The sequence below is a fragment of the Notamacropus eugenii genome, chromosome 3 (genome assembly GCF_028372415.1).
Source record: "Notamacropus eugenii isolate mMacEug1 chromosome 3, mMacEug1.pri_v2, whole genome shotgun sequence".
Taxonomy (NCBI): Eukaryota; Metazoa; Chordata; class Mammalia; order Diprotodontia; family Macropodidae; genus Notamacropus; species Notamacropus eugenii.
In genome coordinates this window covers 488,793,747-488,810,473 of record NC_092874.1, presented here as the reverse complement: position 1 = coordinate 488,810,473, position 16,727 = coordinate 488,793,747, and the positions used below count along the sequence as shown (strand labels likewise).

Below are 16,727 nucleotides of genomic sequence, written 5' to 3'. Positions count from 1 at the left end.
AAATCACCGAAATTCCAAGGAGAACTTGCAATTTTAAACACACTGTCTGGTATCAGATACATTGACCCAATTCAAACCTAAAGTACAGATTTTAGCTTTGAGATCTCATCAAATCAAAACTGAACTTTTCACTGCAGACTGAGGCTCATTTTCCCTTATCTTTCTTTTCACATTCAAAAACTTGGCCAGGGTTTAGAATGCAGAAAGAAATATTTTTTTCCCACCCCACTCACTCTTCTGAAACTGCTTGAGGTGGGGGGTGGCGAGAGAAGGGGAAGATAATGGGGAAGGCTTACTGGCTGGCTGCATTTACAGTTTAACAAAACACTTCATAAACACATGGACAAGACATTTAACAAAGTATTATTGTGCACATCAATTTCTCCACCATTGTTTGAATTCCTAGGACTCTGTCCAAGTTCTCTCCTTAGCTTAGGGCCAAACTGAAACGGCTGGATAGGGATATGACCAACAAAGAGTTTGCCATGCTGAACTTCACTCTGTCAGTAAAAAGCTGAGCTGGAGTGCAAGTTCCCAGGGTGACCTGATCCTTGCCCAGTATACTGGCTCACCTGATCAGCCAGCAAATTTTAGAGATCCCAAATCCTCTGGCCCTCCTTACCTATATGGTTCAACATCGCTTGTTTGAACTGGAATAGATTTAACTTATGAGGATTGTGCAGAAAGCACAGGAGTGTTTCCCCGCTCCCTCAAGTCAGTGAGTCAAGCCCCATGTTGGGCACCGTTGTTAGAGACAAACCTAATCTGCAAAAGGGTATCAAAGAAAATTTATTAAAATAGAATTCAGAAGAGGGAGGGCCTTTTATATTCATTCCCTTGAATGAACAGGTAGTTTCCAGTAAGGGAACAGGAAGACTATGATATATTCAGAATAATGGAAGCTTGTTACAGTGTTCCAAATTTTGGACTCAGCATCCCACCACCCCCTGGCCATGTGACTTCATGTTCTCCTCTCTGATAGGCTTTCTCTCAAATAGCCCATCAAGCCTATGCACAAATTTCTGACCTTTACCTGACCATACTAGATCACAACCCTGATCACCCAAAGCTGTGGAAACAGAACTTCCTTGTTTCCCACTGGTCCAATCTGAGAGCTAACAAGAGAGAATGTGAAGATGCAAAGGGTGATCTGTGACTTGGAATTTAGATCACAGAGCCCAAATGCCAGGATCCCAAACTTGGACTATGATTTAATGAAGTCATAGGTGAGGGACTGATGGAACTTCATCCTTGGTCATGGGGCATCTTAGAAGGTATTGAGCAAGAAGCAATCACCTCAAACATGTCCTGCTCTTCTCTTTTTGGGGAGAATGTGTGGTGTGGATTTGGGGGAGTGTGGGAATGGATGGTGGCATGGAATGGAGGCTGAAAGACTGACTGGTGGTTATTATGGTGGTAGAAACAATGTCACCATGGCAGTAGGGAGGGAAATGAAGGGAGGGGTGGAGGCTTGGCATCTGGTTGGGTGTAGGGGCAAGGGCAAGGAAGAAAGTGACCCTGGGACCTGAAGTGTGGATGTCTGGGAGCCCAGTGGGGCCACAGCCATCTTCAAGCACATTTAACAGGGTGAGGAAGGAGCAACTGCTGCTCCCTCTGTGCAATTGGGACAAGTGGCCAGGATGAGGAGGAGGTGGGCTCTGCCCTTCACAAGGTTTTCCAAAGGGATTCTCTCAGCTATTGAATGGCTGTGGCCTCAGCTGATCCCCATGCCTATGATTTCAGAAACGTGCCAAGCTCATTAGCTTTCTTACCATTACGAGCATGTGATACCTTCTAATAGCAGTGACCCTAAGAAGAGAACAGGGCAGAGTGTACCTTGGGTCCACCGGTCAGGGGTAAGAGATTAGCAGGGTGCCAGGGGCTGCGCTGGGGTCTCCACTCCTGTTTGATATGTCTGCTCTAGGTTTCTGAGAGGATCGAGGTTAGAACCTGAGGAGTGAGGCTTGGTTTTGGATGCTGATTGAGAAAAAAGAAAAGCAAAAAGGAGGGCTGTGCATCACAGCCTACCCCTGCCCTGGGATTGGTCTCTCAGCAAGGACCAGCCTATAATGAAGTAAGGCATCGTCTCTTGCCTGGACTGTTCCAAGAGCTTCCGACCCCAAGTCAGCCCTTAGTCTCTCTCACTCAGAGCCATCCTCCACACAGTACCAAGGGATATTTCTAAGCACAGGCTACTCATCTGCAGAAAGAAGGAAGAAAGGAAAATGCTAAGCACTTTACAAATATTATCTCATCTGATTTTTACAACAACCCTGGGAGGTAGGTGCTGTGAATTATCCCCATTTTACAGTTGAGGACGTTGAGGCAGACAGGTACAGTGACTTAGCCAGGGTCACCCAGCTAGGAGGGTCTGAGCTCAGGTGCTCCAGTCTCTAGGCCCAGCACGTCTGTCTCCATGCATTGTGGCATCACCCAGATGTTTCAGAAGAGCCAGAGTGACTCCCTTTCAGATAGAATACAACCTCCTCCTTTCAGGTGAGAGGTATTTCATTCTACTCAGTCTCTATCACTGTAAGTCACAAGATGTCTTGCTTTGATCTTTCAAGTATTAGAGGAGCAAGTGTGAGGTGATCGCTTCTTGTTTTGATGGATGTGAGGAGGACGGCCTTTAGAAGTGTGCATGGGGCACTGAGCATCCCCACTTGGTCCTTGGGATGTGCCCCAACATGTGATGTGAAGAGGAGCCTCATTCCCAGTGTTCACAATGGGAGTCAGACCAAGACAGGACCGGCTGGAGAAGCTGACCCTGACACACTAGAGGCCTCTCAGCCCACCCTCACAGAGAGGATCCTTCCCTGACGGGCATCTGGAACATCCTTAGCCTGGCTGGTCAGCATTCGGTAGGCCTTACGCCTCCTCCTTCTTCAGAGCAGAGGACAGCCCAGTGATACGCAGTGGGCCAGTGTCCCCTAGGCCGCCTCTCCCCCTCCCTGAATCTTTAGCAGTCTCTTCTGTCCAAAATTACTTTGTAAGAGAGGAGTGGTACATTGGGAAATGTAAATGAAATATGTAAAACATACTGATAATTTTTTAAATTTAGAGGAGAATTGACTTTGTAGAGACATTTGGCATTTGGTTCTCCACATGCTGAATTGCCCCCCTAGACTTTCATCTCCCTGAGGCAAGAAGAGCCTTGTTGCTCCTTGGAGACAAGGTGTCCCCAGGGACCAGCTGCCTGGGTGCTTAGGAAATGGTGCTCAGTGTCTCAGATGGACGGCAGCAGTGATGGGCACGGTACAGAGTGCTGAGTGACTTGTTGTCAGCTCCACTTAGGGAAAGAGACTGTATGGGAAAGAGCAAACTGCATGGATGCTAAGACACCACCAGAACATTCATTCTCTTTCTGGAAAATGGCAGGTGTCTGAGAACAAAGAACACGAAAGATGGGAATCTAAGCACTTCAGGAGCCAACCTAGCCTAGTCACTGGAGACGGATCTGGTGTGGGCTCTAGGCTTTATCAACAATCTATGAATAAACTTCCTAAAAATATCAGAGCAAACACTCCTTGGAGTTGGGCCAATCTATCCCTAAGCCAAAAAGAAGAATTAACATCTCTACATGTAGCAGACAGGGCAATCTCTCTCTAAGCCTCACAGAAGGAAGAGGCATGACAGAGGGCCAGGGAGGGAAGTCTCCTATCACAAGCAGGAAGAGATGATATAGTCCAGGAGGATGCAGGTTTGTCCCTAAGAGATGTGAAAGGCCTCCCCCACAGCTGTACCTTGCCCTTCCTGGTCCCACACTGCCCTCCCCTGCTGCACCAACTGGTTCCATTGCCTCGGATCCAGAGAGCTCAGGACAGTGCCCAACCTGGAGCAGGCACCTTATACATGGCTCTGGTGAACTGAATGTGCAAAGACCTTTGATTGGCCATCAGAAGGAAAGTCTGCCCCAGGGCTGTCAGAAGATGAGGGAAGGGAGGCACAAGCCTTAAAGTGACTTGGAAAGGTCCATGGTGGTGGTGGCAGTGGTGGTGGTGGTGGTTGCTCTTGCTCTTGGCCTCCAATATGGTGATGGCTTCACTCCCTGAGTTTTCTACTTACCCCCTCAGAGCTCAAGTAATGTTTATGGAGCAACAAAGGGGTGTGCTGGTAAATGTTTAACAACCAGGTTCTGGGGTGGGGGTTTGGGGGGATGTAAAAATGTATGCACACACACTTTTCAGTTTAACAGGCATTACAGAAGCTTTTTTTACATCTAGACAATCAACAAAGTGTTAAATGAAGGCCTGATTGGTGGTAGTTACCCATTTTTGAGGTGCAACTTAACTGCTGAGATATAATTAGCTCCAGCATGCCCCTGACCTGGGTCCAAATCTGCTTCTTCTACTTACTGTCTTGGTGACTTTGGCAGGTCACTTTCCCTCTAGTGACCTCAGTTTCCCTATCTGTAAAGTGAAGAACCTAGAGAAGATGGCCCTACCCAAGTGTAAAAAACAATTCTAAATGCTCGCCTTGAGTTAGCTGCAGAGCCAGTGCCAACAGAAGATACAGTCCTTGGTGACTGGAGATTTCAGGTGAAATTCTTTTGGCATTAGGGCCTGGGCTCCCTCTGGTCATGTCTGGCTGATGGGAAACTGGGATCATGACTCTGCGGTTCTGCCTTCAGTGCTTCCATGACTACCATCATATGGCATCTTTGGAAATCCCCACATAGCAGAATTATAGTCTCAGTTCTCACATATCCCAGTGGCCCATCATCCATTCAGCAGGGTTTTCCCACCATCTTGATCCCAGCCTGAGTCCAATGTGCTAGAGGCCTTCCTCACTTTCTGTAGATACTGAGAGGGGACCAGGAGACCACTCACACTCACCCTCTTTCACCACAGGGTCAATCCATTATTTTTGCTGTCCTAGGCTTCTTTGACGATGTCCTTTCCACATTGGTCACACATGGCAGCTGCTCACACCCACCACACACCTCTCTAATGCTCATCTTTGGCTCTTCAGAGTCAGTGGTGTATGTGGTCTCCCTTCCACACTTCAACAGTGGCCAAATGTTTTCATTTGAAAGGTGGGCCCTTGCTTTCCTGGAAAGTTTGGGTCAGTTAATGGGCTTTGCATTTTTGTAGGTGTGATCTAACCCTGTCTCTTTTTTGTGTTCTACTGCTCATCTTCCCTGACTAATCCTACCTTTGGTTGGACTCCAATTCCAGGGCATCCATTCAAAAGCATGTTGAAACCTGGGTAGTAGGCAGGGAGAATTATGGCATTACTGAATTTATACTGGTAAATCTAGTCATTACAGAAGGTAGAAGCAAGCAAAACTGATTTATCCAGGATTCTACCCATGGCGCAGCTTCACGAACACTTGCTTTCCTGGTATCACCATAATTAGTGGCTTTGGTGAACCATAAGGCCTTGAAGAGCACTCAGTATCATCACAGAAAAAATGTTCAGTTTGGCATCATTCTAGTATGAGAGGCAGCCAGGCATCTGGATAGAGGAATCTGGATAGAGGCAGAAAGTCCTGGTTTCAAGAGCCTGCCCTCACACAAGCTCACTAAGTGGTCATTAGACCTTTGTATTCTCAGCAATTCTCTAAATCTATAGGGGACAGAAAAGGTGTCAGCATGCATTAGGAAAGGGAGTTGCCTCCTTTGGGATTCCCTCATGTATCTGTGAAATCCCAAATCCAGTCTCCAACCTTCCATTTCATGGTGTTTTTCCTCTACTAATGTAGATGAATGACTTGGTGTGGCGGAAAGAGCACAGAAATTAGGAAGACTTGGCTTCAAGTTCTCCCTCAGCCACTCACTAATTGCATGACCCTGGTCATTCAATTTTCTGGATCTCCATACTCTTATCCGAAAATAAGTGTTTTGCAAACCTTAATGTGCTAATAAAAGCTGTTCTTGTTAGGGGAGCAGCTGGGTGGTTCAGTAGACAGAGCACTGGGCTTGGACTCAGGAAAACTCATCTTCCTGCTTCAGACACTTCCTAGTTGTGTGACCCTGGACAAGTCACTTATCCTTGTTGGACTCCGTTTCCTCATCTGTAAAATGAGCTGGAAAAGGAAATGGCAAAGCACTCCAGTATCTTTGCCAAGAAAACCCCAAATGGGCTTATGAGGAGTCAGACATGACTGAACAACAACAACAAATGACTTGAAGAGATAGATCTACCAAGACCATAAGGACAAGCATTTCTCCCAACATCTAGGTGTTTTCTCTCCTCTGTGCTACCTCAGTCCCTGGGGAGGGCCAACTCAAATTTAAAGTAATTTCTCTGAAGTATTTGCCTCACCAATGTCATCTGCAAATCCCAGACAGATTGTACACCTCCCTCAGGATGAATCCATCGGGAATGGAAGGGCCATGACCAAGTGCAGAGACTCTGTTGAATGGGGAAAGAAACTGAGATGCTCCATGTGCAGCAGAGACCCAAGGAGGGAGAAGAGGGATCTGCAAAGAGAGGAGGGCGGTGTTGCCAGTTCATTCATTCGCTCACTCAACAAGGACTGATGAACCATCCATTGGGAGCTCAACACCCCCCTAGAATGTGTTGGATTCCACTCCAATTTTTAGAATGCTCTTCTGTCACTGTCTGGCAGGTGGCGCTGATACCTTCCCTTGCTATTGGTTCTCTGGCTGTCAAGGCAGCCGACAAGAGCCCTAGCTCTAGGCTCTGGTTATCGCTCAAGACTGAACAGCAGCCTCAAAACCCGAGCCCCTCTGTGACTCTTGGAGCACTGTTAGTGGCCGCCACTCCTACAAGTATTGACCCAGAGCTCAGCAGGAGTGAGGTGTTTTGCCAGTGATGAGGCTACCTCGACAAAGAAGAGCCTCCAGTCCAAAATCCAGAAGGACATGGCAGGAGGTCTTTGTGGCAAAGCCAGTCAGGATTCTATCTGATCCAAGGCCAATGTTGACCCAGGCGCTTTCCTCCCCTGCAGTGCTGAAAGATGAATGTGTGTTTGGCACAGAACATGAGTCTGCTTGTCAGATGCAAAGATGCCTGGATTTATTCTATTCTTCTAAAGCTGTTTGTGAGCATAGTTCACGTTTTGGGAGATTTTTTTTGGGGGGGGGATTTGTTTTGGAAAGTGGTTCTGTAGGGCCACCTTTGAGAACACCAAGAACATCGAGCTGTACTTAGAAATTATGCCACCCTAATCCCTGAGGCCTCCAGCAGTAGAGGGGAATGTCTACTGGGGGGCACCCAGAGGGACAGGAGGAAGCTGTGGCCTAGAACCTTCCCACAATGTGAACTGAACCATGAACAGCGATGAATGTGGAGACTGGCTTCTTAGAAATGCCAGTTCAGAAGGGAGCAAGGAAGGGCGTGGTGGAGTTCCCTTTGTTGATTTAATTGAATATTTTAAACTCTCTTGTCCACTCTGTCTTGGGGTGCCCTGGGCTGCTGCTGTTTCCTTTTTGTTCAACCCCAAGTTTCGGTTGAGATTGGATTACTGTGTGAGGGTTATGTTCTGTAGGAATAAACAGTGCCTATGGAAGCTCCCCAGATACAAAAGAGGGAACAACACCTGATTACTCCACAGTGCTCCCCAGCTACAAACAAATTAGGAGCCGTTCCCAAGGGTGCAAGAAAGGAGACAGGGAACCAGTTGCACAATCATGTCACTTGATCTGTCTTGTGTTGAATTTTTGCAAATGATGGCGCTTGTGGAGGATGGAGCCCCTGGGTTCCCCCTTGCTTCTTGCCCTTTGCACATGATTCAGTTTTGACCATGCTTTCCTACATTGGGGTCTGTTTGGCCTAGAGACCGATGGGCTACCAGAGTCTTACCTTACCTGTCGTCCAGGTCTTCGGTGGCCAAACCGGATAAATGTATTGAGAGAAGAGACTTTCCAGAGTCGAACAAGGGTTAGGCTTTATTCAGGGTCTTGGTTACATGTGCAGGGTGAATTCTTCCTCAGGAGAGAGGAATCCTCCTCCTCCCAAGGGGGCAAGGATCGTACAGCAAGAGGATGGGAGCGGGAGAGGGGAGGGACCCTCTGCCCTCTAAGGGCCCCTCAGCACGAAGAGAGCCTTCAGGCTTTCCTGTCCCCACTTAAGCTCTCCCGCCGCGTAGTTTGCACCTGAATACCATGCCTGCTGTCAGCCCTTAGCTAGACAACAACAGGTGTGCTCAGACCATGGATTAATCTCAAGGGTGGGATGCTCTCCCCAGCAAGTTTCCCACGGGGAAGAGGTGGAAATGCACGAGATAGCCCGGGTCTCACGCCTCAATTCCCAGCTGTTCCCTGGGGGGCCTCATGAGAACTCTGAGGTTTAGAAGTCCTCACCTTTACCTGCCCGAGACTGTCCACATGAGCTTACACCCCCAACAGGGGTCAAGCCCCCAACTCTTGTAGGACCCAGCACCTTGGCTGTAGGGTCTGTCCACTGCCAAGTGGGGTCCCAGCTGCTATAGGACTGCCTTGGTGGACCCCAGCCTCTGGTCTGGACCTCTGCTGGCCTGGTGTCCTGACAGCTCATAGCTCACAAGGTCAACTAAGAGCAGGAAAGGATAGATACAGCAGAAGCAGAAACAACGCAGGGCCACCAGGTGTTGCTTGGGTGGGGAGGTAAAGACCTGAGCCTTCTCTCCTCTGGGGCTCTATAGGATCCTTGTCTCAAAGACAGGAAGGAGAAAATGCCTTGGAGTTTGGTGCCTTTTGAATGTGTTCTCACCTCTGGCTCACTTCTTCTTCCTTGGAAAGCAGACCAGGAAACAACAGAATTCATGATCTTGTGAGGCCTGGGCTCAAGGGCTGGTCTCTACCCCACACAGGTTAGTACAGAACACATAATAATGGCAATGGGGAGAGTAGCTGACGGCTGAGGAAATCAGGAAAAGCCCAGTGATGGGACGCAGAGATGATAGTGAGGAGGGAGTGTTTCAGGGATTAGGGCTAAATTGTACCATGGCCCCAAGGCTGAACCTTTGAGCTCAGCTGGAGCACGTGGCGGGGGGAGGGGAGGCTCAGGTGGAATAGGTAACCAATCTAGAAAGATGGGTGGGCCCAAAGGAAGGGGAAAGTAGGGGTGGGCAGGACCTTGGAGATGGATGAAGTCCTTAGAGGTATTTAGGGGCTGGAGCCAGGGAAGGGGCTTTTCCTATTGGAATCATAGAGAAGAAGTCCTTTGATTTGGCAAGGTAAGGGTGTTTGGGAGAGGCTGCTATAGTAGGATGACTAGCCAGAAGCTGGATGGTCCTCCTATGTCTGGGGAGGGGGTATCTATTTGAGGGACCCCAACTGTCCTGGGGCAGGGAGCCTAATGGTTAGGACAGTTACCACCACATCACCACCCTTCCAATACTAGAAGACAGCTATTGCAGCCCTCCATGACTCTCCTCCAATGCCATGGACTCCAGGCTCCTCACCGTACTAGTTACTGTGCTTTGGACTTCAGCTTCTCAGTGAACTTACACCATAATGGAACAGAATAACGATTGTGAATAGTCATGAAAGACATGGGGCGAAGGGCTTTACAAATATCATCTTGTTGGATCCTTAAAACAAATGACCCTCATTTTACAGTTGAGGAAAATGAGGCAGACAGAGGTTAAGTGACCTGCCTAGAATCTCACAGCCAGGGAGTGTCTGAGGTTGGTTTTGAATTCAGGTTCAGGTGCCCCGTGTGCTATGGTGTCCTCCAGGTCTTTCACAGTTGAACACGATACTTCAGCTGAGGCCTGACCAGGGCAGGGGACAGTGGGAAGACCGTCGCCCTAGTCCTTCAGCCCGAGACTGCATCAGTCTTCTACAGTCTTATGACTGCCTCATATAACACTTGGATTTTGCAAAAGCCCCCAGTTCTTTTTTAGAACGATTTCTCTCCACCCATGACTCCTTTACCTTCTACTTCTGAAGATGGTTTTTTGCTGTCCACGTTCGAGGCTTTCTGTTTATTCCTACTGAACTTCATCCGACAACACTTAGCCTTTGGGATCCAGATTTCATCATCTCTGCTGCTCTCTTCTCAGTTCTGTGTCTGCAGATTTGGTGCATGTGTCCTCTCTGCCTTTACTCAAGTCCCTGGTAAAAATGTGAACAGCAGATTCCCTGGGCCCCTCACTGGATTCCTCCTGCTATGCTGGCTAGTCCTTGAGAAACTAGTCCTTGCTTGAGTCTGGCTTTCCTTCCACCTTCCTCACCAGAAGAGTGGGAAAGAATATTAAAAGCTTTGCTCAAATCTGGGTAAAACAAAGCCGTTGCATTCTCCTCATTTACATGTTTAGTAACCCCAGTTTTTAAAAATATATAATTTATTTATTTTCAATTCTTAACATTCACTTCCACAAGAATCTGAATTCAAAATTTTCTCCCCATCTCTCCCTACCCCCCACCCCAGGACAGTATGCACCCCATCCACTCCTTCCCCTCTATTTTCCTGTAGGGCAGATTTCTATACTCCATTGCCTGCAGAGCTTGATTTCCAGTTGCATGCTAAAACAATCTTTAACAGTCATTCTTAAAGCTTTGAGTTCCACGTTCTCTCCCTCCCTTCCCACCCCGCCTTTAGTGAGAAACAAGCAGTTCAGTAGAGGTCATGCCTGCGTAACAAGGCCGAGTGCTCCGAGCCCAGCCTAGACCTCTCCTGTGGGCCTTTGGGCCTGGGCCTAGACCTCTCCCGTGGGCCTCCCGGGTCAGCCTAGACCTCTCCTGTGGGCCTCCCGGGTCAGCCTAGACCTCTCCCGTGGGCCTCCCGGGCGGCCCTGGACCTCTCCTGTGGGCCTTTGGGCCTGGGCCTGGACCTCTCCTGTGGGCCTTTGGGCCTGGGCCTGGACCTCTCCTGTGGGCCTTTGGGCCTGGGCCTGGACCTCTCCTGTGGGCCTTCGAGGCAGGCCTAGACCTCTCCCGTGGGCCTCCCGGGTGGCCCTAGACCTCTCTTGTGGGCCTTCAAGACGGGCCTAGACCTCTCCCGTGGGCCTTTGGGCCTGGGCCTGGACCTCTGCCGTGGGCCTTTGGGCCTGGGCCTGGACCTCTCCCGTGGACCTTTGGGCCTGGGCCTGGACCTCTCCCGTGGGCCTTTGGGCCTAGGCCTGGACCTTTCCCGTGGGCCTCCTGGGCGGCCCTGGACCTCTCCCATGGGCCTCCCGGGCTGTCTTGGGGCAGGAGTCCCTTCCACTCTGTCCCTTGGTGGCCTCTGGGCTATAGGGTTTGTTTAGAGCCATTTCTACAGGTATTTCGTGGGTTCTGGGGTAGAGCCAGAGCAGGCCCGTCCTCCACCCTCTCAGCTCTGCCCCAGTGTCCCCAGTTCTTTAGAAAGTGCGTTCAGTCTGCCATGACCTCCTGTCTCTGTCATGGGATAATGACACACTCTGAGGCTAGGGCAAGGACAGACATCTGCCATCTCGGTGGGGGGCTCAGTCGGGCCGATCCCGCCAAGCCCCTGCCAGCTGGCACCTAGGGAATCAGTCTGGGATGGGTGCAGAGCCAGCATGGACCAGCTTCGGAATTCCCAGCCACCGGATGGCTGCCTCTCTCCATCCCCCCCCCCCAACCCTGCCGGTACAAGGACGTAAGAAATGCCAGAATCCGCTCTCCAGGAGGTGCCTGCAGCCTCACACGGGCACTGCCAGGGAGGACTCGAACCCAGGGCAGAGAGAGCCCGGGATGAAAGGAGGAGAGCCAGACGTGGGTGCAGGCCACGGTAGAAACATTCTTTATCTCTATTTGTCCTGATTTCCTTTCCAGCTTGGCTACTCTGGAGATATGCCAGGCACGAACTGAAATAAAATGCGGGAGAGAATCTGGACGTCGAAGTTTTAGAAAATGACTAACTTTTTTACATTTCATTGGGATAGATTTCATGAAAAAAGTAAAAGCGAGAGAGAGGAGGGGGAGGGGAGGGAGGGAGGGAGGGAGAGGCTGCGCACGCGCATTGGCGGCTTTAAGGACTTTCACCGGAATTTAGGCGGGGGGGGGGGGGGGGGGGCGGCTGCAGAGTCCGCGCAAGCGCATTGGTAGCAGCCCTTCCGAGGCTCCAGGCCTGTACTTCTAGGGATTCCTGTCTAGGGAGGAGTCCGCGCACGCGCTGTCGTGTCTGCTCCTGGTCGCTCCGATTTTTTTCCCCTACCATTGTACAGTATATAAGAACGCGGAAGGTGCGGGCGCAGGCGCAGTGGCTTCGCAATGGACTCCCACGACGGGGGTAGCGCGAGCATTTGAGCACGCGCACTCGATCCGAGACCTTTCCCCTTATCGTTTCCGGGCTCCTCGCCATGAAGAGGAAAGCCTGGGCGGGGAGAACCTTGCGCATTCTCACTTGGCTGGAAGAGGGCATCTGGGGGAGGAGAGGTATTTGCGCAGGCGCAGCTTCTTCGGGCCCCGCCCCGCTCTGGTCGCCACGTCACGGGTGGGCGGAGCCGGGCCCTGCCGGCTGCAGGGGCATGCGCACGGCGCCGCGCCGCCCCGACGCAGCCTACGTGCGCGCCCGCGCGAGGCCGAGAGCGGAAGCGCCGGGCTGAGGGACGGGGCCGGAGAGTGGGCGGCGGCGGAGACGGCTGCTCGGGGTCGTCGCGATGGCGACGTTCGTGACGGTGCAGCTGAAGAAGGCGGCCGAGGTGGACGTGGCGCGGCCGCTGAGCAAGTTTATTCAGCAGACGTACCCGGCGGGCGGCGAGGAGGCGGCGCAGTTCGGCAAGGCCGCCGAGGAGCTGAGCCGCCTGCGCCGGGCCGCGCTGGGCCGCCCGCTGGACCGGCACGACGCGGCGCTGGACACGCTGGTGCGGTGAGTGGGGGCCGGCCGCGAGGGGCGCCATCCCGGGCCTGCCCACGCCGTGGGGGGCTCTCCGGGGTTCGCCGCCTCCTCGTCCGTGTCGCTGACCGGCCCCCCGGATCCGGCCGGCAGTCCGCCCCAGGGCTGGGGGTCTCGGCGCCCCTGGCCCCGCCTGGAAGGGCCCGAGGCGGTGACCGGCCGGAGGCAGGGCCGGAGGCGGGGCGGGGCCTGGCCGTGCGCCCTGCTGGGGGCCGAGTGCCCGCTCCTGGCGCCTGCGGCTCAGCCTCCTTGGAGGCCCCTCCGCACGTCCGAGGGCCGGGTCCCGGGGAGGGCAGGCATGGCCGCGGAGCTGTGGAGGGCACCGCGGCGCCTTCCGAGGGGGCGGAGCGGACTGGGCCTCGGGCTGCCCCTCCTTGCCCCGCCGCCGCTGGTGGGCGGCCCTTGTCCGCGCTGATGCCCCCGAGCGGGCTGTGGCCCCGCGGGCCGTTCCCGGGGCTCCCTGGCCTTTTCCTCGGGACCTCGGCCCCAGAACCAGAGGGGGTCCGGCCCGACGCGGGGGGGGCGCCGCCTTGCCTCGCTGCGCCGCCCGCCGTCTCCAGCCCTTTCGCGGTCCTTTTCCTTCGTCCTCCCCTGGCTGAACGCCCCCAGGCCCGGGCTCTCTCCAGCCCTCCGGCGCGCCCACGGAGCGGTCCGTCCCCTTTCCCCTTCTTTGGTGCTGCGGGCGCCGCTGCCCTCTGAGCGCTCGATCCCGCGTGCCCACGGGTGCCCACGGGGGCCGCGCCACAGGCGTGCCCCCCACCGCACGCCCTGCTGGGCCGTGGCTCAGGCCGCCCTGCTTCAGCCTTGGGCTGTCTGGCCCATCCCAGAGGACACCACAGACACCTGCCCCTCAGCCCCCGAGCCTTGCACTTGGTTTGCGTGCGGGGGCCTTTGTTCTGTCTTGGCCTCCTCCCTGCCTGACACAGGGCCTAGGCACTTGATGTCCCACTCAGAGGGAACTCTGGGAAGACCCCCTCTTCCTGGGGAACCCTCTGACGGCCCAGCTCCACCTCTCCCTGTTTCCTCCTGCTGCAGAGAGAGCGCTGAGCCGGGCGCTCCTGATCAGTAAACTGCCTGTTGCCTCTAGGGAGAAATACCCCTTTTTGGTATTTTTAAGTTTGCATCGTTTTGTTGTCTCAGGCCTGTGACTGAGAGAGGGGCTGGATCGGAGGGATGTCTGCTGGGAAGCTAGCGATGGCGAGGGTTGATGGCGGGAGGACCAGGGAGGGAGAGGGGGCTTCCCCCAGCACAAGGCGGGCCACTTGGAGGGAGGGAGACGAGGAGCTCAGTGCTGGGTATTCTGAGGTCCTGATTCCGTCAGGACGGCGCAGTGTGGTATCTCCGTTAGACAGGGGGTGATGTGGGTCTGAATCTCAGGGGAGTTCTGGAGACTGAAAGGTGATAAAATCGAGGGGAGGAGAGAGGAGGACCCAGGACTGTGTGCTGGGGTGACTTGGGGCCTCGGATGTTGCCACAGAAGGAGAATCGCCTGTCTTGGGGCCGTTCCCTGTCCCATATTACCCTGAACCACTCTTTTGTAGTTTGTAATACACGAATTTTTTTAAGGGGGGAGGGGAACTATGGGATTGATTTTTGCCTGTTTGCATCAGTCATTTCATGTGCCAGCTTAATTTAATTGGTTCTGTTAACATCGTGGGGGATTGCGGAGCTTTAGTGACTGACCTTATACTGCCCCTGAGATTAAGACCATCTGTCCGTCTGTGGTCTGCTGGGGATATGTGGTTGTGAGTCATCTAACATGACAGTCTTCAAGGAATTATGATTGAATATGACTCAGCGGATTCTGAGCACGATAGGGAAGTGGGTGTGAATGGCTTTGAATCCAGGACAAACTCGACCTTGCACGGAAGAGTGGGAACAGAGGCTGTCATTCAGGAAATGGATGATGAAGGAAGATGCCTGTGGCATTGGCCAAGAGCTCCCTTGGGTGTCCTTGGGATGTTATGGGCAACCAGAGGTGTGCAGCACTTTGAGTGAGAACTTCTTGGGATGGTGAACCCTTCCCACCCCGCCAGGAGATCCTGGATCGCACTGGAGTTTCTGTTAAGAGGGCCAAGGGTGAATTGACTGGTGGGGAATAAATTGGCTTTGAATTGTCCAGAATGGGTTGGAAGTGATATGTAGTATCTCACTGTATTAGTTGCTCATTTTGGTTTTGCTTTTTAGGTATTATGATCAGATTTGCTCCATTGAGCCAAAATTCCCATTTTCCGAAAACCAGGTAAAGACTTATTTTAGTTTGCTTAACAACTGCAGCATGTGAAATCATCCACTTGATTTCACCTATGGGATAGAACTGGAATTGGGCGTGGGGTGGTGTTGTCACTAATGTTTCATGAGGGGGAGCCATTATCGGGGATGTTTTTAAAGGATGCCTGTTGGACACAAGTCTCCTTCCTCCTGGAGCTTAGAAATCTGTGGTGGTGAAATCTGGGGCCCATTTGTGCCCCTTCTCTCCTGCCTGTCCCACTAAGAGTCCTTAATTTCTTTCCTTAGCCCATAAGGAATTACAGGGCATGATTTTACATGGAGTGTAGACATCCTTGCCAAGTGCTTGGGCCAGTCTCCTTGTGTGTATTTTCTTAAGTATAAAAGAGTAGTAGGGTGAGTCACTTCAGACTCCACGCCAAGGGCTCAGCATCATCTCTTTCTCCAAGAGCCTCTTGGATGCTGACCATGTCATGCATTTTTATTCTTATGTTTTAGAGACTTAGTAAGTCTTCAGGCAGGCCAGGAAGCCGTGAGGTTGGAAACGCCGGCTCAGGGCGTGCCCAGGGTGGCATATTGCTGGGTGGAGTGTGGGGTCTTTTTCCAAGCTGGTGGGCAGGGGGGCATTTTTCTGTTTGGGTTTTGGCCTAGGTGATTTCTTAGTCTGAGCCCCAGCCGCATCACCTTCAGGGATTGCTTTTCTGTTCTTTCTCAATATAGATCTGCTTGACCTTTACCTGGAAGGATGCTTTTGACAAAGGATCGCTTTTTGGAGGATCTGTAAAACTGGGTAGGTAATTCTTGTGAAAATAAATTCCAGGACATTTGGTCTAAACTCTTTATTTTTAACTTGTGTTACTTTCCCCCAGAGGCGGATAGTGGCTATCGCTTGCCAGGGGAAGCACCCTCTGCCTCTGTCCCTGGGTAGGTCTCGCACTCTCAGGAGTGGCCTGAGACTGAGACAGCTCTTGTGACGTGCCTAGAGAGTTTCTGCTGTGAGGCTTGAGTTCGGGTCCAGCTCCTCATGCTTCCTTCTTCACCTGCTTCACGTCTGCTCGATCTCATAGCCCACCTTCTTTCCTTTGGGCTGTGACTCAAATCGCTTGCTTCTGGTGACTTTGCTTTCCGATGGCACTTTGGATCCTCTCTGCCTTCCTAGTATTGCCTGTGACTTTTCTGTTGGTCCATCCCAGCAGCATGTGGCTGGTTATTGTTGGGAAAAACAGCCAAGAGTGAGGGGGCCTGTGTCCAGTTATCACCATTCCTCCAAACCACTTTCTAACGTATTTAAAAGAAGTTCAATTCCATTTTTTCCCCAGAAGGTTCTTGTTCTCCAGTCCCCATATAGGATTTTTTAAATGGTATTTTTATTACTTTAATTTCCCAAAATCTCCCTCCCTCTTCTTCCACTTAAGAGAACCATCTCCTGTAACAAAGAATAGAAAAGAGAAAGGATTGGCCAACACCTCAGCTAAGTGACATTCTGTGCCGTTAATTACTCTGCATTACCCTCAGCTCAGGACAGAAAGAGCAAGATGTGGTTTTTCATCTCTCTTTCTGAGCCAAGCTCACTCATCATAATTATCCTAAACACATCGAGATGTTTGGTTTTCATTCCCACTTGGTGTGGTCTGGTGGAGAAGGAGCTTGGTGCTGACTGGCATTTCTAGTGGGGGTTTCTTCCCCTGGGAATTCGGTCTCCTGCTCGTTCACAGTACTTATCTAGTCTTGGTGAATGAGGTGTTTTTTCCTGAGTTGACATCATT

The 16,727-nt window shown here is 51.9% G+C and overlaps 1 protein-coding gene across 1 annotated transcript in view; it reads left to right on the top strand.

Annotated features, from left to right (window-relative positions):
• The first annotated feature begins 12,412 nt into the window (after positions 1–12,412).
• Positions 12,413–16,727, top strand: part of PDCD6IP (programmed cell death 6 interacting protein) — a 31,779-nt gene continuing 27,464 nt past the window's right edge. The window contains exons 1-3 of the mRNA XM_072599244.1: positions 12,413–12,705; positions 14,920–14,974; positions 15,682–15,751. Coding sequence (XP_072455345.1) covers positions 12,497–12,705; positions 14,920–14,974; positions 15,682–15,751 — 334 coding nt within the window. The 5' untranslated portion in view covers positions 12,413–12,496. The remainder of the gene's footprint in view (positions 12,706–14,919; positions 14,975–15,681; positions 15,752–16,727) is intronic.